At 40.4% G+C, this 25292-nt stretch overlaps 2 protein-coding genes across 2 annotated transcripts in view; one reads left to right on the plus strand and one right to left on the minus strand.

Annotated features, from left to right (window-relative positions):
• LOC139413326 (membrane metallo-endopeptidase-like 1) overlaps positions 1 to 16994 on the plus strand; it is a 50793-nt gene extending 33799 nt beyond the window's left edge. Inside the window, exons 19-24 of the mRNA XM_071160546.1 lie at positions 11008 to 11127; positions 11274 to 11407; positions 12162 to 12227; positions 12362 to 12457; positions 13375 to 13451; positions 13547 to 16994. Of these exons, the coding sequence (XP_071016647.1) occupies positions 11008 to 11127; positions 11274 to 11407; positions 12162 to 12227; positions 12362 to 12457; positions 13375 to 13451; positions 13547 to 13646 (593 nt within the window). The 3' untranslated portion in view covers positions 13647 to 16994. The remainder of the gene's footprint in view (positions 1 to 11007; positions 11128 to 11273; positions 11408 to 12161; positions 12228 to 12361; positions 12458 to 13374; positions 13452 to 13546) is intronic.
• A 347-nt stretch (positions 16995 to 17341) lies between these two features.
• On the minus strand, positions 17342 to 24670 carry LOC139414245 (peroxiredoxin like 2B). Its single transcript, XM_071162145.1, has 7 exons — positions 24517 to 24670; positions 23440 to 23644; positions 22839 to 22890; positions 22661 to 22724; positions 22434 to 22509; positions 21439 to 21557; positions 17342 to 17932 (listed from the first exon to the last, which is right to left on the minus strand). The coding sequence occupies exons 1-7, from the start codon at positions 24574 to 24576 to the stop codon at positions 17906 to 17908; spliced, it is 603 nt and encodes a 200-aa protein (XP_071018246.1). The 5' UTR covers positions 24577 to 24670; the 3' UTR covers positions 17342 to 17905.
• Between the last annotated feature and the right edge of the window lie 622 nt (positions 24671 to 25292).

Raw genomic sequence — 25292 nt, forward strand, 5'->3', positions numbered from 1 at the left:
CGTACGGATGCCATTGTCACCATTGCTTGAGCCGGTTAGGGGAGGTTTGAGGTTCACACTGTTCTTGGTAAAATGATCCCTTCCATGCATCTAGATACCACCTGTGGTCATTTTCGCCATAATCTAGAGAGAGGACAGACCAGAACAACAGTTTAGTTTAGGGCATTTCTGATTTAGGAAACCCAGATACAGTAAATAATTTATGACAATTTATTACTACTACCAATACTCTTAACACACAGTTGAAAATATTTTTTTCTCAAATTGGCTTATACTCCCCTATCATCTTGGCGATCTCAACGCAGAGTTACAGGGTCAGGGAGTTATAGGGCTAAGGGAGAATCCTTAGGGAGAAATCACGACCATCCAGCAGACCCAATCTGGTGAGATTTGTTATTGAAGCAAGACAAAAACAAAGAAAACAAAACAACATCAGCAATACAAATATATCACTCGAGTTGGAGAAAACTTCAGTCCATTTGGAGTAACTGTCAACCATTCTCACCATCTTATCAAGATAATTTACATGTGTGCAACCAAAACGCTGACAATAGAAACTTCAGAAAATGTCATTTGTGTACAGCATCCTTTCTAACCTGTGAGTAGGTGGGTTGTGTGTGGGTGCTGGCGTGTGGAAAAAAATCATAGGGTAAAAACAAACTAAATGGCCAGGCCTAACTTAATTTGGGAGCTCCCTTAACCTGTTGCGTCGAGCAATCCCGTATCCGGCAGCGTAATTATAGCCTCAAGCTCATTACCATAACGCAACGTTAACTATTCATGAAAATCGCAAATGAAATGAAATAAATATATTGGCTCACAAGCTTAGCCTTTTGTTAACAACACTGTCATCTCAGATTTTCAAAATATGCTTTTCAACCATAGCTACACAAGCATTTGTGTAAGAGTATTGATAGCTAGCATAGCATTAAGCCTAGCATTCAGCAGGCAACATTTTCACAAAAACAAGAAAAGCATTCAAATAAAATCATTTACCTTTGAAGAACTTCGGATGTTTTCAATGAGGAGACTCTCAGTTAGATAGCAAATGTTCAGTTTTTCCAAAAATATTATTTGTGTAGGAGAAATCGCTCCGTTTTGTTCATCACGTTTGGCTAAGAAAAAAAAACTAAAATTCAGTCATTACAACGCCAAACTTTTTTCCAAATTAACTCCATAATATCGACAGAAACATGGCAAACGTTGTTTCGAATCAATCCTCAAGGTGTTTTTCACATATCTATTCGATGATAAGTCATTCCTGGCAGTTTGGTTTCTTCTCTGAAGAAAATGGAAAAATACATGCAGGTGGAGATTACGCAATAATTGCAACGGAGGACACCAGACGGAGCACCTGGTAAATGTAGTCTCTTATGGTCAATCTTCCAATGATATGCCTACAAATACGTCACAATGCTGCAGACACCTTGGGGAAACGACAGAAAGTGTAGGCTCATTCCTTGCGCATTCACAGCCATATAAGGAGACATTGGAAAACAGCGCCTTCAAAATCTGGGGCATTTCCGGTTTGAAATTTCATCTTGGTTTCACCTGTAGCATCAGTTCTGTGGCACTCACAGATAATATCTTTGCAGATTTGGAAACGTCAGAGTGTTTTCTTTCCAAAGCTGTCAATTATATGCATAGTCGAGCATCTTTTCGTGACAAAATATCGCGCTTAAAACGGGAACTTTTTTTATCCAAAAATTAAAAGAGCGCCCCCTATATCAAAGAAGTTAACAGCTGGATCCGGGTAGCTTTAACTGCTCTCCCAAGGCGCTTGCCTTAGGAAGCCTTTCAAAGGGAGAGATACAGAACCTGGACCAGTACAAAACCTGGACCAGTACAAATCAGCGGGGCTAGACAATCTGGACCCTCTCTTTCTAAAACTATCCGCCGCCATTGTTGCAACCCCTATTACCAGCCTGTTCAACCTCTCTTTCGTATCGTCCGAGATCCCTAAAGATTGGAAAGCTGCCGCGGTCATCCCCCTCTTCAAAGGGGGTGACACCCTAGACCCAAACTGTTACAGACCTATATCCATCCTGCCCTGCCTATATAAAGTCTTCGAAAGCCAAGTTAATAAACAGATCACTGACCATTTTGAATCCCACCGTACCTTCTCCGCTGTGCAATCCGGCTTCCGAGTCGGTCACGGGTGCACCTCAGCCACGCTCAAGGTACTAAACAATATCATAACCACCATCGATAAAAGACGTCTTCATCAACCTGGCCAAGGCTTTCGACTCTGTCAATCACCGTATTCTTATCGGCAGACTCAATAGCCTTGGTTTTTCTGACGACTGCCTCAACTGGTTTACCAACTACTTTGCAGACAGTTCAGTGTGTCAAATCGGAGGGCATGCAGTCCGGACCTCTGGCAGTCTCTATGGGGGTACCACAGGGTTCAATTCTAGGGCCGACTCTTTTCTCTGTATATATCAATGATGCCGCTCTTGCTGCGGGCGATTCCCTGATCCACCTCTACGCAGACGACACAATTCTGCATACTTCTGGCCCTTCCTTGGACACTGTGCTAACTAACCTCCAAACGAGTTTCAATGCCATACAATACTCCTTCCGTGGCATCCAACTGCTCTTAAACGCTAGTAAAACCAAATGCATGCTTTTCAACCGTTCGCTGCCTGCACCCGCCTGCCTGACTAGCATCACCACCCTGGACGGTTCCGACCTAGAATATGTGGACAACTATAAATACCTAGGTGTCTGGCTAGACTGTAAAGGAGTCCAGACTCATATTAAACATATTCAATCCAAAATCAAATCTAGAATCGGCTTTCTATTTCGCAACAAAGCCTCCTTCACTCACGACGCCAAACTTACCCTAGTAAAACTGACTATCCTACCGATCCTCGACTTCGGCGATGTCATCTACAAAATAGCTTCCAACACTCTACTCAGCAAACTGGATGCAGTCTATCACAGTGCCATCCGTTTTGTTACCAAATCACCTTATATCACCCACCACTGCGACCTGTATGCTCTAGTCGGCTGGCCCTCGCTACATATTTGTCGCCAGACCCACTGGCTCCAGGTCATCTATAAGTCTATGCTAGGTAAAGCTCCGCCTTATCTCAGTTCACTGGTCACGATAACAACACCCACCCGTAGCACACATTCCAGCAGGTATATCTCAATGATCATCCCCAAAGCCAACACCTCATTTGGCCACCTTTCCTTCCAGTTCTCTGCTGCCAGTGACTGGAACGAATTGCAAAAATCGCTGAAGTTGGAGACTTTTATTTCCCTCACCAACTTTAAACATAAACTATCTGAGCAGCTAACCGATCACTGCAGCTGTACATAGTCCATCTGTAAATAGTCATCCAATCTAACTACCTCATCCCCATACTGTTTTTATTTGATTTACTTTTCTGCTCTTTTGCACACCAGTATCTCTACTTGCTCATCATCATCTGCTCATTTATCACTCCAGTGTTAATCTGCTAAATTGTAATTATTCGCTCCTATGGCCTATTTATTGCCTACCTCCTCATGCCTTTTGCACACACTGTATTTATGACTGACTTTCTATTCTCTACTGTGTCATTGACTTGTTTGTGTTATTGGCTTGTTTATTGTTTACTCCATGTGTAACTCTGTGTTGTTGTCTGTGTCACACTGCTTTGCTTTGTCTTGGCCAGGTTGCAGTTGTAAATGAGAACTTGTTCTCAACTAGCCTACCTAGTTAAATAAAGGTGAAAAAAAAAAAAAAAAAAAAAAAATCATTGATAAATATCTAAAAAAAAAAAACTTGGTAGTGGAAATTCCATCAGTCGTATACATAATTATACTTCAGACTTGATGATGATGATGCAGTGTCCCGTCAAACTGAATAGGCACTTTCTAAAGTAAACAATCCCAGAGCCCCTCTCTTGTAACCTTGTCATTTTGACCTGTTGCATTAACATACAATTCTGTACAAACTGTCCCTGGGACATAAAACTAGTCAAAAAATGAAATCTACTAGGACCTTTAAAAAGTTAATGCTGGCTTATCAACTCAATATTCGGTACTAAAACATTTACTAAGATCTACTTCATTCTAGATACAGTTCCACGTAATGGATTTTTTTTATTATTTTAGATTATATTCCTTACTTACATTTTAACATTTTTATTTAAAGAGGCAAGTCACTGGACACAGTTCCATGTAATGGAAACAGAGTATTGTTTTAGATGACATTACCTTCTTTACTTAAATCACTGGTGCTACCCAAACTATAGAATTGTCAAAAACTTGCTTATTAAATTATTCATAACCCTGTCCCAAATTTCCCCACTGTCTTTCATACAGCCTGTTTGAGTTCAGAAGGGACTGGCAGCTATCTATTGTATCACAGGAATCTTATCTCTAACCCAAACAACAGATGACATAAACACGAGAGCAGTGGACCAGGCCTTGAAGAGTGAGCAGCCTCTAATTTAATATCATTCCCAATGCTCGATCCCTCTTACTTCTTCAAAATACTAAGATATTGCATTATTGGAGTGCAATTTGAAAGCCTATTTACCATTCACTTTGTTACTTTCACGAGTCTCCATATCAGTTTCCTTCAACTAGGACTCCCTTCCCAATAGGAAGACCTCTAAACCTTTTTGGGATAGGGGGCAGCATTTTCACTTTTGGATGAATAGCATGCCCAGAGTGAACTGCCTCGTATTCTGTCCAGATTCTAATATATGCATATTATTATTAGTATTGGATAGAAAACACTCTGACGTTTCTAAAACTGTTTCAATGATGTCTGTGAGTATACCAGAACTCATATGGCAGGCGAAAACCTGAGAAGAATCCAACAAGGAAGAGGGAAATCTGAGGTTTGTAGTTTTTCAAAGCTTGGCCTACCGAATACATACTGTCTATGGAGTCAAGTTGCACTCCCTACGGCTTCCACTAGATGTCAACCGTCTTTAGAAACTTGTTTCAGGCTTCTGCAATAAAGGAGGGGGGAATGGGAGATGAATGAGTCAGTAGTCTGGCAGAGTGTCTCAGGCTCGTGACGCGCGCTCCCGACAGAGTTAGCTTTCGTTCCAGTGCTTTTCTTCAGACATAGGAATTCTCCGGTTGGAACATTATTGATGTTTTATGTTAAAAACATCCTAAAGATTGATTCCATACATCGTCTGACTTGTTTCTACGACCTGTAACGGAACTTTTCGAGTTTTTGTCTGGACGAAGTGCTCGCGCCGCATGAAGATGGATTACTGGGCTAAAATCGCTAACAACAAGTGGATATTTGGACATAAATGATGGACTTTATGGAACAAATCAGTCATTTATTGTCGAACTGGGATTCCTGGGAGTGCCTTCTGATGAAGATCATCAAAGGTAAGTGAATATTTACAGTGTTATTTCTAACCTCTGTTGACTCCAACATGGCGGATATTTCTTTGGCTGGATTGGACTCTGAGCGCCGTTCTCAGATTATGCTTTTTCCGTCAAGTTTTAAAAAAATCTGACACAGCGGTTGCATTAATCTACTATTACTAATACACATGGATCACTCTCAAACAACATTCTGCTTTTCCCCCATTGCAAGGTTTAAAACAAAACAAATATGATAACTTTATCCATATTGGAAGGCATTGTTTTCATTTTAGTCTACCCTAACAATGTTACTCTATATATTTATTTCAAATTTCTGTTGGATATTCACTTTCTGCTTCATACTTATTAAATGTCTATTATTTTAAGATTAACATGTAATGCTTTGGAGGGATCAATACGTATTAACTGAGCTGGCATGGTCTATCAGTCCCCTGTAGATGGCATGGTGCTCTGTCCATAATAAGTCCCTACCTAGCAAGTTAAATGGTTGAGTAGGTGAATACAGAAAATCATTGGGTCTATTTAACAGGGTATGGGATTTATTTCAAAATGTATTACCAGGGTGGAGGAAGTCTCATAAGCATTTATAGTTTTATTGGTTAGGTTTAATTCAAGTCCCATACAATGCTTTAACCGTATCTTTATCAAATGATCCATAAAGGGACCACTGAAGATGTCTCCTAATTTTTTACACCACTTAAGCACGTTGATGTGTGGGTGTGCAAGTTGTATATTATTATTATTTATATTGTTACTTCATCAGATTTCTAGTAACCCATTATACTCAATATGATGTTACTTTATCTCTAGTAACCCATTATACTCAATATTATGTTACTTTATCTCTAGTAACCCATTATACTCAATATTATGTTACTTTATCTCTAGTAACCCATTATACTCAATATTATGTTACTTTATCTCTAGTAACCCATTATACTCAATATTATGTTACTTTAGCTCTAGTAACCCATTATACTCAATATGATGTTACTTTATCTCTAGTAACCCATTATACTCAATATTATGTTACTTTATCTCTAGTAACCCATTATACTCAATATTATGTTACTTTATCTCTAGTAACCCATTATACTCAATATTATGTTACTTTATCTCTAGTAACCCATTATACTCAATATGATGTTACTTTATCTCTAGTAACCCATTATACTCAATATTATGTTACTTTATCTCTAGTAACCCATTATACTCAATATTATGTTACTTTATCTCTAGTAACCCATTATACTCAATATTATGTTACTTTATCTCTAGTAACCCATTATACTCAATATTATGTTACTTTATCTCTAGTAACCCATTATACTCAATGATGTTACTTTATCTCTAGTAACCCATTATACTCAATATTATGTTACTTTATCTCTAGTAACCCATTATACTCAATATTATGTTACTTTATCTCTAGTAACCCATTACACACGTGTTTTACATCACAAATTCCTCCCCTACACCTGTGTTCTATTCATACAGGGGTTTGAATATTCACTCTAGTGCTCTATTTAACAGAATATTTGGGAATAGTACTTTCTCCTTTCATATCTCCACATACATAATAACGTTGTACCATCAAACTCCACTGATGAGTCATGTTATCCTCATGTATTCTAAAGGCATGTTACCCTCAGAGACATGTTATCCTTGTTACTAATGAGACGTGTAATCACGTTATCCTCTGAGACATGTTATCATGTAATCCTCGTTACTTATCGAGACATGTTATCCTCCACCTGTAGATCCAACGGGTGGTGGTGGACAAAACCCTAGATAACGTTACAGACTGAAAAACTCAATTCAGAGAACTGGTTGGGGCATTCATTCACCTTTTTCACACGTGAGCTAGTCCCCTGACAGCTCTCATTCACTCAGTAATTTACAGCTAAATTTCAATCTCTTATAATCCAATTTTCAAATCAGTTTATTATCATATTTCAATCACTCTTAATATCCAAATTTCAATCGTAATAGTAATTATGTCAATCGATTTATTATCCAAATTTCAATCAGTTTAATAAGCCATTTCTCACAATCACACAACTTTCACATCCACTTAGTACTATTCCCAAACACACTCTGTAATCTCCCTTATTACCCATGTGCATCTTCAACAATTCTCTTGTCATTACTTGCTATGCACAATATGCATATCCTGTACATACAGTGGAAGTCAGAAGTTTACATACTGTACACCTTAGCCAAATACATTTAAACTCAGTTTTTCACAATTCCTGACATTTAATCCGAGAAAAACTTCCCCGTCTTAGGTCAGTTAGGATCACCACTTTATTTTAAGAATGTGAATATAATTCTAGAGAATGATTTATTTCAGCTTTTATTTATTTCATCACATTCCCAGTGGGTTAGAAGTATACTCAATTATTATTTGGTAGCATTGACTTTAAATTGTTTAACTTGGGTCAAACGTTATGGGTAGCCTTCCCACAATAAGTTGGGTGAATTTTGGCCCATTCCTACTGACAGAGCTGGTGTAACAGTCAGGTTTGTAGGCCTCCTTGCTCGCACACGCTTTTTCAGTTCTGCCCACACATTTTCTATAGGATTGAGGTCAGGGCTTTGTGATGGCCACTCCAAATCCTTGACTTTGTTGTCCTTAAGCCATTTTGCCACAACTTTGGAAGTATGCTTGGGGTCATTGTCCATTTGGAAGACCCATTTGCAACCAAGCTTGAACTTTCTGTCTGATGTCTTGAGATGTTGCTTCAATATATCCACATAATTTTCCTGCCTCATGCTGCCATCTATTTTGTGAAGTGCACCAGTCCCTCCTGCAGCAAAGCACCCCCACAACATGATGCTGCCACCCCCGTGCTTCACGGTTGGGATTGTGTTCTTCGGCTTGCAAGCCTCCCCCTTTTTCCTCCAAACATAATGATGGTCATTATGTCCAAACAGTTCTATTTTTGTTTCATCAGACCAGAGGACATTTCTCCAAAAAGTACGATCTTTGTCCCCATGTGCAGTTGCAAACCATAGTCTATTTTTTTCTGACGTCTTGGCTGATTTCTTTTGATTTTCCCATGATGTCAAGCAAAGAGGCACTGCGTTTCAAGGTAGGCCTTGAATTACAGCCACAGGTACACCTCCAATTGACTCAAATTATGTCAATTAGCCTATCAGAAGCTTCTAAAGCATGACATAATTTTTGGGAATTTTCCAAGCTGTTTAAAGGCACAGTCAACTTAGTGTATGTAAACTTCTGACCCCCTGTAATTGTGATACAGTGAATTATAAGTGAAATAATCTGTCTGTAAACAATTGTTGGAAAAATTACTTGTGTCATGCACAAAGTAGATGTCCTAACCGACTTGCCAAAACTATAGTTTGTTAACAAGAAGTTTGTGGAGTGGTTGAAAAACAAGTTTTAATGACTCCAACTTAAGTGTATGTAAACTTCCAACTTCAACTGCATTTATTATAAATGCCTGTAGACAGCTGTCAGCGAGGCTTTCCATGGTACAGTTACGTCCTTGCTCTAGTCTTCTCGTTAGACTAGTGAATAGCCTTCTCTCTATAAGAATATGAGTACCTTTTTATGCATTGGTCGCCTTCATTTTATTTCGATTCGATTCATTTATAATTGACTTACTGAAATCAGTTGTTTGCGGATGATACATCTCCTCCTGGGCAGCTCATAGTAAGGCTCTGGTTTGGGCGGGTCTCGTCCTCTTTTGGTCAGACAGGAATTTCCCTCATGCGTCATACAATGCCTCCCCCCCCACTGGAAAGCTCGGCAGGCAGAATGAATAATCCAGTTTGTGACGTCAATATTTTGTGGAAATTTTTACACAGGGACACTCAAAGGCAATCATAAATGAATCATTGTTTATTATCAGCGCGCTGAAGAGGTTCCAACAAACTTGATGCACCATAGTGAACGTCTGTCAGGAGCTCTCACGGGGCAGTCATTAATTCTCTTATATAATGCAGACAAGTCATATTTGCATGATTTAGCTTATCTATAATTAATTCATCCGACCAATATTGGGTCATGCATGTGACAGATCAATACCTCACGAGGCTTCTTCTCTAAGCTGAGACCTTGAAACTGAGATACAGTGGCTTACGAAAGTATTCACCCCCTTGGCATTTTTCCTATTTTGTTGCCTTACAACCTGGAATTAAAATGGATAGGCCATTCCAAGATGCTTAAATGTTTCCCCTTAAACCAGTCGAGTGTTGCTTTAGCAGTATGCTTAAGGTCATTGTCCTGCTGGAAGGTGAACCTCCGCCCCAGTCTCAAATCTCTGGAAGACTGAAACAGGTTTCCCTCAATAATTTCCATGTATTTAGTGCAATCCATCATTCCTTCAATTCTGACCAGTTTCACAGTCCCTGCCGATGAAAAACATCCCCACAGCATGATGCTGCCACCACCATGCTTCACTGTGGGGATGGTGTTCTGGGGGTGATGAGAGGTGTTGGGTTTGCGCCAGACATAGTGTTTTCCTTGATGGACAAAAAGCTCAATTTTAGTCTCATCTGACCAGAGTACCTTCTTCCATATGTTTGGGGAGTCTCCCACATGCCTTTTGGCGAACAACAATTTTTTTTCTTTAAGAGATGGCTTTTTTCTGGCCACTCTTCCGTAAAGTCCAGCTCTGTGGAGTGTACAGCTTAAAGTGGTCCTATGGACATATACTGCAATGTCCGCTGTGGAGCTTTGCAGCTACTTCAGGGTTATCTTTGGTCTCTTTGTTGCCTCTCTGATTAATTCCCTCCTTGCCTGGTCTATGAGTTTTGGTGGGCGGCCCTCTCTTGGCAGGTTTATTGGGGTGCGATATTCTTTAAATTTTTTAATAATGGATTTAATGGTGCTCTGTGGGATGTTCAAAGTTGCAAGATATTTTTTTTAAACCCAACCCTGATCTGTACTTCTTCACAACTTCATCCTTGACCTGTTTGGAGAGCTCCTTGATCTTCATGGTGTCGCTTGCTTGGTGATGCATTGGAGTATATAGTGGTGTTGCAGACTCTGGGGCCTTTCAGAACAGATATATATATATATATATATATATATATATATATACACACACACACACACACACACACACACACACACACTGAGATCATGTGACACTTAAAGTCCACCTGTGTGCAATCTAACTAATTATGTGACTTCTGAAGGTAATTGGTTGCACCAGACCTTATTTAGGGGCTTCATGTCAAAGGGGGTGAATACATATGCACGCACCACTTTTCCATGTTTTATTTATTTATTTATTAAGTTATTTTTTAAATTTCACTTCACCAATTTTGACTATTTTGTGTATGTCCATTACATGAAATCCAAATAAAAATACATTGAAATGACAGGTTGTAATGCAACAAAATAGGAAAAACGCCAAGGGGGGTGAATACTTTTGCAAGGCACTGTCTTTCGTTCTCAAAATAAGGGTCTGGGCGTACTGCCAAATTGCAGATACTGATCATGAAGGTTCATTCTATCAGTCACTTGCATGAAAACGGTTATTAGAAAAGCACAAACATAGAACACAGAAATTGGTAAAAAGAAAAGCACCAACATTAGTTTCCATCATAACGATTATAGACGGTCTTAGTTCATTTGGCCCAATCTGTTCCTTGTACGATTCTCTCTGTCCCTTTTCCTAGTATTCCCTGCCGGTATCCTGCAGCCTCCTTTCTTCAGTAAGCAGCAGCTCCAGGCCCTGAACTTTGGTGGAATAGGGATGGTTATTGGACATGAGATCACCCACGGGTTTGATGACAATGGTGAGGCAGTCCTCATATTTACAGTCACTGTCCATGTCTGTGTCCAATGTGTTGCAAAATCATTTTTAGTATAGAGCATTAATTCATGGGAAAATGTCAAAGAGATTGCATCACAATTAATTCCACATTATATCTTTCAAAAACAGGCCGTAATTTTGACAAGGATGGTAACATGCTTAACTGGTGGAGTAATTATTCTGCTGAGCACTTTAAGGACCAGTCACAGTGCATGGTGCAACAATATGGCAACTTCAACTGGAAGCTTGCAGGAGGACAAAATGTGAGTTTCCCAATGTAGCAGAAGCATGGGCAAAATGTTATATGTATTTTGGTATAATGACTAAAACTAAAGATTATAGAAGATGCTAGATTTCTTTTTGAAAGAACCTCGATTGAGTGTTTACCATTTAGCTGCCGTGCTGCTGCTCCAGTTTCAACTGTTCTGCCTGCGGCTATGGAACCCTGACCTGTTCACCGGACGTGCTACCTGTCCCAGACCTGCTGTTTTCAACTCCCTAGAGACAGCAGGAGCGGTAGAGATACTCTTAATGATCAGCTATGAAAAGCCAACTGACATTTACTCCTGAGGTGCTGACTTGCTGCACCCTCGACAACTACTGCGATTATTATTATTTGACCATGCTGGTCATTTAGGAACATCTTGGCCATGTTCTGTTATAATCTCCACCCGGCACGGCCAGAAGTGGGCCGGCCACCCCTCAGAGCCTTGTTCCTCTCTAGGTTTCTTCCTAGGTTCCGGCCTTTCTAGGGAGTTTTTCCTAGCCACCGTGCTTCTACACCTGCATTGCTTGCTGTTTGGGGTTTTAGGTTGGGTTTCTGTACAGCACTTTGAGATATCAGCTATATAAATAGATTTGATTAAATTTGAGTGTGTTAAATACGTCCTACGATGATTTTTGGAACTTATTCCAATATTTTATGTACAAACACTTAAGACAACCTAAATCAGGTGTTAAATGAGGTGAAAAGGAGACTGGAGTAGGACTTTAATGACTGTCTCTGTGTTACCTAAGGTCAGTGGAATTAGTACTTTGGGGGAGAACATCGCAGACAACGGAGGAGTTCGGCAAGCTTACAAGGTGCGACACAATCATAGCACCCTGACAAAACGCATTCAACCCCCATAAAACACAATGAACCACTTCATAACAACAACAAAAAATCTCTGACTAAATTTTCATTATATTTGTATGTTTTTTATGTTTGTGGTCAGGCCTATATGAAGTGGGTGGAGAGAGAAGGAGAAGAGCTTCGTTTACCTGGTCTGGACATGGACCACAAGCAACTTTTTTTCCTTAACTTTGCCCAAGTGAGTAAGCTCCCATTTTAATAAATTGAGTAGTCTAAAGCAGGATTCCCCTACAGGGGTGGGCAACTCCAGTCCTCAAGGGCCTGATTGGTGTCACAGTTTTGCCCCAGCTAACTCACCTGACTCCAATAATCACCTAATCATGATCTTCAGTTTAGAATGCAATTTGATTAATCAGCTGTGTTTGCTAGCGATGGAGAAACAGTGTGACACCAATCAGGCCCTCGAGGACTGGAGTTGCCCACCCCTGCGCCTAGCACTACACAGCTGATTAAAATAATCAAAGCTTGATGATGAGTTGGTTATTTGAATCAGCTGTGTAGTGCTAACCGAGGTTGGGAAACCCTGGTCTAAAGTAGGCCACTGTTTCTCAACCTTTATTACACCATGGGAGCTAAAAGCTATATTAGCGTCCCTCCTCCACTGCTGTCCACAGACCATTGAGAACAAAAACACAAAGATATTATATTTTCCTAAATACTTGGTTTTCAAGAGATAAACAATTGGACCAAGGAGTTTAAAACCACACCAGATCATGACTATACCAAGCGACCTACCTAGGGGTACAGAATGTTTTTAAAGACCACCGCAGTGCCAGGGAAAACAAGGCAAGAGCAAAGCCAGACTAGTGTTTTATAGTCCTTATCCAAAACCAGGTCAAAAGCCAAAGTTTGCATAACAGCCAAACAAAATCCCTGCTGGGATTATTCAGTTGGGCTGTCGAAAGGCACTTTGGAAAAAATACTTTTCTCAGGCGTTTTAATTTCATGATCATTTTATGGTTTACATTTACTGTATATTCAGGCAAAAAATATCAGCACTGGTAAAATGCGAACACATGTAGCTGAGAAAAGAAATGTGCTTTTACTGTTTCGAACTTGAATTGATTTAATTAGTGATACATCTTTCTCCTCCAGGTATGGTGTGGTGCCTATCGGCCTGAATATGCCAGCCAGTGCATCAAGACTGACTCCCACAGTCCCCTGGAATACAGGTAACGACCAACAGTAAAAATGTAGCACTTGGCTATTCCATCATACAGTATTTTCTGTCAATCTGTTAACACTCTTTACCTATCTTCTCTCACAGGGTACTCGGCTCCCTACAGAATTTTGGAGCATTCTCAGATGCATTCCAGTGCAAACCGGGTACTCCCATGAATCCTGAGATGAAATGTCGGGTGTGGTAGCCAGTTTGGGCTTTTCTCTACTCTTGTTATTTATTTCTTGACTTGGGGCAGCTAAACAAAAGAACATGCTTAACAACCACCTTGTGTTATACTGACGCCAAAGAGGCATCCTGCTTTGGAGTATGTCCGATTGATTTACATGGCAGAAGATAAGACATTTACATAAGTGTTACAGATTGGATGACTGACCAAACTACACCCTAGTATCACCACTTGAAGCAGACGTAAACTATGATGAGACAGGAAAAACACTTGGAATGCGTATATACTTATATGGCTACTCAACCTAAAGATGTTGTCTGTGGGTGAACAGTTTAGCTTGTTCTTGTTTACAAGTGGTTTTGTTGTATACATGCATACATCTGAAGCTCCTATGGACCAATGTGGGTGGTCAGTGGATACATGCATAGTCGGGCAAAAGTAGGACATTCCTAAGACCTTGTAGAATATGTTTGAGCCAAGCTGGCTTAATACGCTTTAACTGACTTTTTAAAGAATTTCCTAAACTCTTTGTTCTTTTTGCCAAGTCATTCAGATGGCAAATCCACAGCGCTTTTAAGCCCACATATTTAGTGGCTTTCATTTATGAGCAAAAAGTATCTTTTGGTACTGAGTTGCCTGGTATGATCCTGTCTGATATGGAACATTTGTTTTTTAAGACATTTTGCCACAGGGCAAGAGGCAAAAGTGAATAATAAGTCTGACATTACAGTGTGACTATGAAATGAATAAAGGCTCTGTGAAAATGAAGAGCAGCGGTGACCTAGAGATGGACATAATTAGTCTCACTCCTAGGCTAAGGCTTGGCTGCGTCACTCTTTGAAATGAAACCATTTACCTGAAGACATCAGACTGTTAAACCTTTGCAGCTTTAACCTTATATGAACATTTTGAAAAAAAAAATTAAAAAAGGATGGCTTAAAATGTTTTTGATATAGCATATATAAATGTGAGATCTACGAAGATAAATGCTTGGAAATAAGTTTAAATACTTGCTAGGCTAGCACGGTTTTGTTTGAGATTAATTTATAGTGATAATGATCTGCCATGGAGTGATCAGTGTCTTATTTATATTAGATACTCTATACTCGATCACAACTGAAAGTGATTTGACTTACTTGACTGACTTATTGTTGTGTTAAAGGATGTTTCAGAGACAGACATTTGATCAACAGTGTTCCTGATCTCGGGCTTTGTCCACACAGCACCAGTCAGCATTTGGGACTAGGATATGATCAGAAAGAAACGTTTAGAGGAGTGTTTTTCAAAAAGTGTATACAATGCTTTGTGTTTACGGCATAAAATAAAAAACAGAACAGAAAACTGTGCCCAGCATCCCGTAATAGTCATGGGGTTAGCGCCTACCAATAGTCCTGGCTTCGCCTACCAATAGTCCTGGGGTTGATACTTCATATAATGAGGAATGTGCAGCCATGTCTCCTTCCTCCGTTTAAAAATATATATACAGAGACAAATACACTCTTTACTTTTGGATCCGGATACCCCTTTCCATATTGGGCGTGCAAGAAATAGAGAAATGAAATAAAATATTATATTCCCCCCAAAAAAGGGATACTAGGCGTGACATTTTTAATGGTGTGGCTTGGATGTCTAAAATGCCAATATTTCAGATATCACTACGAGGTGTTTCCACAATAGTTTCCAGGACAGGCAACACATGTTCACAATTTGACAAAGATGTTTTTTTAGAAATGTCCATTGTTCATAATTCCTTACCCGTTGTTGTGTATCTTGCCATGATTGAACACATGCTCTTCTGAGAACATCTAAAAGCTAGAACTTCATTATTGTATGCGACCTTTGAGGCAAAACCCCATTGGCATATCCACACAGAAGTGGATAAGAAGCAGGTGAAGGCCAGGTGAAGGGGCACGTCTTGATCTCTACCATTGACTAGTGGCCCAGAGAAAGACTGTGCTGGTGCGTGTGTGGGGACAGTTGGGAGCCTGGTAACTAGCCGCTATAGGGGCCTCTTGGACAGACTTGACAGATTGACACTGGGGAAATAGCTTCTCATTAGAGAGTTCCCAGTCAAGGCCAGGACTGTTATTTTCTACCTTGATTAACAACTAATGACAGCAGAACTAAAGGGCAGAACAGGAGAGAGCGACTGAGAAACTGACAACATGATCAAACAGATTGCCATGGTGGTGGAACAGAGGGGTTTGAAGCACTGCTGGGGAAAGAAAACACACATTGTTAAAAGCTCAACATTGTCATTGAGAAAATTCAGGATGCCTTTGTCAATTGAACATGACTGTTATGTCTGATCAGAGGCTGATTTAGTGAATGTTCATGGTACATGTATCTTGCCTTTGAAGCTTTATTTACAATCACTCTGCCTGTTTACTTCTTGTAATGGCTTGGATGTTGTACAGTGCAGTGCAGGGGATTCCAATAGCTTTGTTACTGGTGCCTGTTTCACTTGGGATGTAAGTGGTGAAGTAGTTTGTTGCCAATCAAAGCGACTATCCATAGTTGACAAGGAATTAAAATAGCCAACAGTGACAAAATAAAGATAACATCTAGATAAGCTACTTGGGTTGCTTCTCAAATAGCACCCTATTCCCTATATAGTACACTACTTTGGGATGTGTCATTGTATTTGTTGTTTGGTTGTCCTTTTAAACAATCTGTTATAATGGTTTGATCATGCACATAAGATTTAAACAATACCATTTGCACAAAATCAGTTTGAGAATTGTACATACCCCTTACACATTGACACACACACACAAAATAGCCTCTCCAACCTGTGATAGATATACATTCTGCCACCTGTATTTCTTAGACCATTAGAATCAAATAAATACCCAAACTACAGCTATCTGCAATTGGATTTGTACTTTTCTTGCATAACTAGCTGATATAAACCTAAATGGAACACAAATCAAATATATTTCTGATGCAACAATAAGATACCTTGTCAGTGCTGTGTGCTTCTCTGGTATTTACAGGTGAAAGCTCATGCTGCTATTTAATTATATATATAAACAGCTATTTTTGCGACTCAATCTGTTATTAGCGCTATCAATTGATTGTTTACCTGAGACGTTTCAAGTCTCTTTTTTCCAATGTTGTATTGTGATCATTATAAAGAGCTATGGAGCTAAATCCTCACTTGTCAAACTAGTGAGTCATTCAAGCTTGTGTTAAATGTTTGTGTACATCACAATGTTCTGAATTTGTGCCGTTTTGTGATAAAAATGCATATCGCATTGCATTAGTAATATGCTAATTATGTTACTGTATATCTTGGTGTAAAAACAAATGCTATGCTTATTGAAGATATTACGTAAATGGATTAAATTCACTTTTATCTAAGCATAACAAGTGTTTGGCCTGAGTTTGTGGAATGCAAGTTGGATATTTTAACAGTTTATATGACCTTACATAAGGTATATAGATTTTAGCCTAGATAAACCCAAGTCGAACTAATGGTGCTATTTCAGATCAGGTACAAATATTTGATTCATAAGATGTTGATTGTGTGTGTTCCAGCTCTCTATGTCAAAAAGAATATGGTTACTGTAAGGTCTTACAACCAACATTGTCCAGATCAGATGACTGAACTCCATGTTTGTATTTCACGAGTGTGGAAAATGTTCACAGATCTCTGCAAAACAGTCACCAACATCAGGGTGAAGTCATTGTATTCAATCCCGTAAGCCACGAAACAGCAAGTTTTCATTTTAATTGGGCACGACACATACATACAAAAAAGTATTTCAAACACACAGTACGTCGTAGAATGTCACAGACCATTGAGAAATTACTATACAATAAAATCTTCAATGTTAAATGTTATGTATCTGATTAAGGAAAAAGTATCAGGATAATTTATGGGAATGTCTAGCGAGGCGTGCGTAAGTCAGCACAAGCCTCAGCACACATACAGTTGGTGTTTAAATTAGCCACTCTGTGACGAAACTGGAGTGACTGGTCACTCACCAGTAAACAAGCAACTTGGTACTATTTAATAACATTATCCACAATCATTTATAAATAAGGATTTACAAACTGGAAAACATCTAGTAATCTACTATAATCGAGAATCAAAATGGATTTGGTTGTACCGAGTTGGGGTATCCATTATAATAAACATTGACGCAGATTCAAAAGGTTATAATCATCCTGCTTCACAGTCCAGATTTGCCCCCGCTTGATTGGTGGTCGGGGTTCCGCTCTCCTCCCCAAAGTGCACTTGAGTTGTCACCAGTCCAGGGTGTGTTCAGGCTTCATCTGGTACAAACATCATCGTTGCACTGGGAGGAGATGCAGTGAGATACCGAGGTTATACTACTATATGGATTAACATTCAACAGGGTATTTTACATAGTGCTCTGATAAAGGCTGACTGACTGAAAGCTCAGCCACAATTAAATACATTTGCACATGACTGGAAGTGTGGCAAAGACTTTTGCCTCCAGCACCTTCACTAATCAGCTGTGTGTGCAGTAGATTCTGCATGTTATTACATGGTGAAAGGCCGAAAAATGGGTACTCTTTCATAGATATACTCATTCAAAGCCAAAACAATAGTTCAGAAACAACTCAGGGGGATGAGGATAATGGAAATACATCGGGTAGGAAACCCTGTTCCTGGGGTGCCGGAGGTACTGCAGGATTTTGTTCCAACTAGGCACCACACCTGAGCTAATTGATCAGTTCAGTGATTGCCTAAATTCAACACATCTGGTCTTCCCCGACGGTTAAATCCAAAACATGAAGTGACTACAGCTCTCAAAGATCGGGGTGTCCTACCCCTGCTGTACATGTACTCAGACAGGTAAGTCAACTGTGAGTGACATAATAAGCACACTGCTCCAAGGTTACAGTAGTAAGATTTCTCGGATATTCTGCTGCCTACAGTAGTCGTCGAGAGGAAATTGGAGATGTTATTGCGGCCCACACTGTAGGCAGTCTGCGTGCCTGTAGGTGCAAAGCCAGGGGAAGACACGTCACGTTTTTCCATAGCTAGTACTACTATATATACACCATATGTTTTGGACTTCGGCGTAGCTACTGTTTTGTTTTAAAGACAGTATTTTCATTTGCTTTTACTTTGTGCCTTTTGAGTTATGTGGGCTGCATTGATGAGGAGTTACTGGTCCTTGGGCTTGATTCATTTATGCTGTAGATAAAGGTTCTGTAGTTTGATTTATGCGACCCAAATATTTTCCTTCTTTCGGACTGCCACTCTCTCAGAGATGTGGTAAGTCAGGAATGGAGAGCTTTTAGTCCATTCTGGAGAAGGGATGAGATTTAATCCATTTTGCTGTCAAATTAAATGCTACAATGGCTGGATTTACAGCCAACTAGGACAGCTAAGTGTTGGCACAAACTTTTATTTTAAATCGTCATTGAGAACAGGACTTGGCCTTCAGCCACAGGAACACTCTCCTGCCATAGACGTACAACTGACATTAGGTCTCATAAAAGGTTCAATGACATTAACTTAATTCAGTCCACCAATAACAAAACATAGCTTCTTTGCCGTGCAGCACACCTCACAGAAGCTGGCCTGTAGTGTAGAATTTAGAAACCACCTCGCAATGCCCTGTGCACCAAGCCCTGTCCAGGGGAAATCGCCTGGCCTCCTGAGGGAGAGGGTGGAGTAATGTCCCTGGTGCCCCTGGCCAGGGGCAGAGCTGGAGATGCGGTAGGGCACAGGGGCTCCTGAGTGGTGCAGCGGTCTAAGGCACTGCATCCCAGTGTAAGAGGCATCACTATAGTACCTGGTTCGAATCCAGGCTGCATCACATCTGGCTGTGATTGGGAGTCCCATAGGGTGGCGCACAACTGGCCCAGCATCATCCGGGTTTGGCCAGTGTAGGCTGTCATGGTAAATAAGATTTTGTTCTTAACTGACTTGCCTAGTTAAGTAAAGGTAAAATAAAATATAAATAAATCAAATAAAATGCAGGGGACTGAAGTGATTCCCCTGGGAGAAATGGAGCATTTCCAGCTCTGATTCAGACACAGATAGCAGCCTGTGAGTGACACTGTGTTTACTACCAGACAGGCCAGAGGACCTATGTGGGCATATTAACCCACCCACACTGGGTGAGCTGGGGTCATTTCTCACCATGGACAGATTAAGTTGAAACTTGTTCTCCTGTGATTATCAAACAGCCACATGCCTTTTTAACTAATGCTGTCATGTTTAGCTCATGATAACCGTGATAAAATGGCTATCCATGAAATGCATCGCCTTCCGGGCTTACAGACCGCGGCACTGCAATGTAGGCGTTGGAGCCTAAAGGCTTATTTCACCCACCTCTTCACCCTTATAAAGAAAGCATAAAGGTTGCTGTGTTCCCGAGCTGGTGAGAGGACATCTGCTTGTCCTTAACAGTCACGGGGAAACACCCATGCCTTGCTGGCTCTAGGCCTGGCACTGAAGTGTTAGCAGAACATCGGCCTGCCTGAGGGCAGCCTGCAGTTGTGTCCCACATGCTGAGCCTCTTAGGCCTGCAGACATCACTAACAATCACCGGGTCACCAGCCACTCAGTCGTCTGGAAGTATGACTCTGTTTATTTCTCGAGGCATGTGCTTACAAAACCCCTATTGTGTTGTTGAATGACAAACGATGGGTGGGTGGACGTAAACGTGACTATTAGGGATGTAATGATTCACCGACACGCATCGGTCCCTGATTCAAAATGTTGAAGATACGACTGCATCAATCCACATTCCCCAAACTGATCCAAATGTAGCATGCGTCAGTCAGAAAATCGATTTAAAACCTTCCGAATTGTCAATTTCCTCAAATGTTTTGCTCATACTAAGTTCTACCTTCCAAAAATACCTAATCTTTTGTGACAACTTATCCTTCAGTGTCGAACTAAGCATATAACTGTGTTGACATTCATAGATCTACAAGTCATTTACAAGTCAACCCCAGGGAATATCAGTAGCGTAGTCAAACTGCGCCCATTCACACACTGACCACAGAGGTAAAATAAGAACTGGAGAATGCGTCCAAGATGTCTGTCGTTTCCTATGTAATCTATTCACGTCCACATAGGTTCAAGGTGGCCAGACCGGGCACTCATCGTTAAAGCTCCAATTTGTGTTTATCTGAATGGTGGTTTAAGATAACGCATGATTTAGACAGATTATAACACATTATCTATTAAATCACCAAGAAAGGGTAAATGGAGAGTCTGAAGATTTTCTACAGGTTAAAAATATAAACCCTGCCAGTCTGACCTCTCCCTACAACAAATGATCAACAGCTCAACCTATTCACGGGAACATCCTCGGGAGATGAAACAGCAGCTATGGTATTCTTGGTCTATCTGTTCTCTTCCTGATTCCATAGGAGCACTGAGAAATCATCAGGTTCTCATGGGAGCTATTTCAAAATCTCACACTGTAGGGATATGCTGAAAAAAACTATTACACCAGCCAGAAAGACCATTGTCAAGGTTCAAAGGAGTTTGGAGAATTAAGAGTGATAATACAGGCTGCCTATCTAAAATTGAAGAAGAGATCTGGATCATGGAGTGCAGGCAGAATGTGTGTGGCATTGTCAATAAGGAGTATTCTCTGATATACGTGTGGTTCCATAAGGAACTTGTCCGCAGCCTGGAAAAACTCAGCTCTTTATCTCAGAGTGACATGATCAGATCTAAAAATGTTCTACTCTGAGCTCATTCACAACAGCAGTAATCACTAAATCATGATAATATAAATTATTCCAGAACATGGTCTCTCTCAAGAATGTTCTTGTCTTGCCAGTCATTGGTTGGTTGCCAACTTACCTGTGGTCTCTCCCCTGCTTGTACATTGGCTGAGATGCCAAGAGCCTTGGAAATGTCCTCCAATGGTACATAGTCTCCGGGTGAATCCTGGACAAAGTGTAGCAGTACTTTTTCTCCACCTGTATAGTACACAAAACACAGCATGGACAGGCCTGAGATGCATACCAACAACCTCAAATACCAGTCTAGTGTGAACTGATGTTATCACACTGCCCTCTGGTGGAGAGTATAGTACAGTCACAGATAGAACAAGGAGACGGATGTTTAGGCAGAAGTATAAATCTGAAGCATGTGGTTGGAATTTCCACTCCCCACCAAATATTGTGATGAGAGGAAGCCCAGTGGCCAGGAGTGGGAGAAAATAGAGCGAGACTGGGCCGACATTCTGCTAATTTTCTCATCTATGAAACATTTGATCTCAATACAATTTTCTGATCACCAAAAAAGGATTATGTGTTATAGACTTTACCCTAAGAATTGCGTTGTTTAGAAAGACTGCAAGGGCGAATTGAGTCATTGCACACGCATACTTCATAGGCATTCACTATTGGAAATATGCAAACGCATGGTAGAACGAACCAATTGGATCTCGCTAGCGCGTGCTTGGTTTTGCCCACCTCCTTGCTTGTTCTGCCACCTATGCTTCATTTGCTCCATTGGAAACGGCATGCTATAGTGCATCTTGGGTTAGTTCTAAAAAATCTTTGGTACAGTACACAAAAAGTGGCCACAGCATTATATCTATTTATGAAAAAAATCCCATGAGGATCTTAACTTATGAAACTTTTTACCACACATGGTTATTTTTTATGTATTTAACTAATATTTGAAAAACGTATCTTTCCAGCAATCAATTCTAATCACAACAGCTTTGATATGTTTTTCCAGACAGGTCAACCCCTGAAAGCTGTATTCCTGACCTATATATGGTTCCGTATGGCGATTATCTGGAATGTACTTCAACCTTTTCTCCCCATGTCTGTGTATGGACCTACCTTTGGCCACGATGAGCATGCCTCCACTCTGTAGGAGGTCCCCAGTGAAGTTCCCCTGGATCCCTTGAGCTTTGGCCTGGAGGACAGAGCAGAGGTCAAATCATGTAAAATTCCACTCAGACAGACAGACGAGGACATATACATGCAGTATCAACTGAACAACCCCCCTCCCGTGTCAACCATGAATACAGAAATGCTATTGGACAAAGTGAAATCACAAGCGTTACCTTTGTCGTAACCTCTCGTACTTTCTTCCCCAGTGCTGCAGGAACCACACTCAGAGCCGTGTACCTGTTTACAAATGTAAAATTACAAATGTAAGTTCTTTTCAAGAGATATTTTTCTTCTTGGCACTCCAAGTAGTACACCTAGGGAAGTAAATAGTACTCAGATGACCCAGCTTACCTTTTGAAGCCCAGGTCCTTGTAGCATTGCTTTTTCTCGTCAATGTAAAGGTCTGCCACAGAAGACAACAGGAGGATAATGATACGATCAACAAATTCTCAAAACTCTTACTATGGCAGGGCATTTATGGTCGGCTGTGGAATCCATCAGGAGGCAAGTTTATTGCTTTCCTAGTAAATGGCCATAACTATGTAACGATGGCTACTTAGGACACTCCCGCTTGCACTGGGTGTTACAAAAGGAAGCTACATATGTTGTGTAAGGGTGACAAAGCTTCTATTGATTCTAAATGACAAACTGTCATTAAAATGTAAAATGGTATTCAAAGATCAATATATTTTTATATACTTAAAAAATATATATATACTATTTAAGTAAATCTTTTATTTGCTTAAAAAAAAAAGTGTATTTAACTTCTTTTTTTTTTCAAGTCATTTGTGCTTGAATACATTTGTGGTTGCGTGAGAAGTCAAAAAGGCTGGGTTGTAGCATCATTAGTGTATTGACACTTACAGCCAACTGTAATGTGACTTTGGACAACTGACTCTGTGCCCCAAATCGAGAATGTGTTTTTTTGCAAAGCAGCAATGGTTTTTCTAACCTCCTTTGAAGAATCCCCCCTCCTTAAACTCCTCCAGGCCTGTCTCCTCAGGTCCAATGCCCACCAGGGCGATGCCGTGGGCTGTCAGGTCTGGTTCCAGTTTACTGATCTCTGCAGCTGTCCAGCGGCACACCTGGCAGCCAAACCTGCGCAGGAAGAACAGCACCACAGGCTTGTCACTCCATAAAGACTGGAGCTCCACACTCTGCAACAAATGACAGAGAAAAATGACATGTTATGAAATATTGAGGGAGGGAGGCAAGGAGGGAGGTTACCTCCATGAATAGTTATCTGTATCTGTTTAAATTTAATGAAGTACATTTAGTGGCTCACAAACAATGGCTGAGTGAATAATCAATGTAAAAAAGTCAGTCAGAACAAAGTAACACTTTCATGTTATGAAACATTGAAGGAGTGAGGAGGGAGGCAGGATAGAAGTCAGCAAGGGAGAGCGGGAGGTATGAAACATTGAGAGAGTGAGGAGGGAGGCAGGATAGAAGTCAGCAAGGGAGAGCGGGAGGTATGACACGTTGAGGGAGGAGGTAGATAGGGAGTGGTTGAGATGGGGAAGATCAATGTTTATGCTCCCTCTACTGAATTGTATTGATCATTTTGACCCATACCTAGGGGATTCCATTTACAATTTGCTGCAATAATAATATGGATGAAGAGGTAATGATAAGGTTGTGATTTCAGCAATGGAGGGATTATATCAATCATTAAAGTGCTGCCTGTGGCTCGCAAAGTAGCAAGTTAGCTGGCTAGGAAACCCGTTCACGACCTTTCTAAACCTGGCACAACCTGATAAAGAGAAAACAGATCTGTTCGAACCAGTAAAAACCTGGGTCTATATCTACTTAGTATTGTAAATGAAACAAGGAGGGAGTAGGTCTCGAACCCTCGACCTTCTATCCCGAAGTCCAGCGCGCTATCGACTGTGTCGCAAAACCATGCTGGTGCGGCAGAGTCGATATCCTCGCTTATAAACCCAGGATCGTTACATCTTCCAAATCAGCTAGTTTACACTAGCTAGGAGCCTAAACCCACACACACATTGACGTTTCAACACATACGTACCTCTCCAGAAACACTCTTCAACAAGTTCGTTCCAACTGGCTTTAGTTCAATCTTGGCCATTTCCACAGAATGTATTGAATTGGCTAGAGACAAAATACGTGAGTAAAAACGACTTACACAACAGACTATAGCAGACACGCTAGTTGCACAACGACCACGCCTATTTCCATATTGATATCCAATCACAATCGAGAACAGCACCCTGGCGCGATGAACGCACGTGGGCGGGTTTGATAACATAAAGTATACATTTTTATGAGCAGATACAAAGTCGCCTATATTCTAATTTCCAGTATTGTTGAGTAAAGTGAATAGCTGGGATTATATATAGCTATGTATTCAAAGATGATATAATTTCACGCAGCTTTTGATGCACAAAACAGACATATTTTCAAGTTTCAAGTATTATTACTATATGTACGGGTTTACACCAGCCTGGTCTCATAAACTAGACGTAACACAGTAAAATTTAAATCCGGAACTCTCAAATTAGTATGATATGATCTTTGGTTACGTAAGACAGAAGGTTACTTAAGGCAGACAGTAGGGTGGGTAGGTGTATAATGTGAACGTCTAGCAACCCAATGTTTGCGTGTTTGAATCTCATTACAGACAACTTTAGGTACTTGCTACTTTGCAACTACTTAGCATGTTAGTCAACCCTAACACCTAACCACTAGCCTAGCTCATTTTAGCCATCTAGCTAAGGTTTACGTTAGCTACAACAAATTGGAATTTGTAACATATAGTAGTAATTCTAATTCGTAGCATACCAT

This window comes from Oncorhynchus clarkii, chromosome 7, assembly GCF_045791955.1.
Source record: "Oncorhynchus clarkii lewisi isolate Uvic-CL-2024 chromosome 7, UVic_Ocla_1.0, whole genome shotgun sequence".
Lineage (NCBI taxonomy): Eukaryota > Metazoa > Chordata > Actinopteri > Salmoniformes > Salmonidae > Oncorhynchus > Oncorhynchus clarkii.

Coding starts and splice junctions, on each gene's coding strand:
- LOC139414245 (XM_071162145.1), bottom strand. CDS start 24,576: ATGGCCAAGATTGAACTAAAGCCAGTTGGAACGAACTTGTTGAAGAGT. Junction 22,725..22,838: donor AAGGACCTGGGCTTCAAAAG/GTAAGCTGGGTC, acceptor ATTTGTAAACAG/GTACACGGCTCTGAGTGTGG. Junction 22,510..22,660: donor TACGAGAGGTTACGACAAAG/GTAACGCTTGTG, acceptor TCTGTCCTCCAG/GCCAAAGCTCAAGGGATCCA.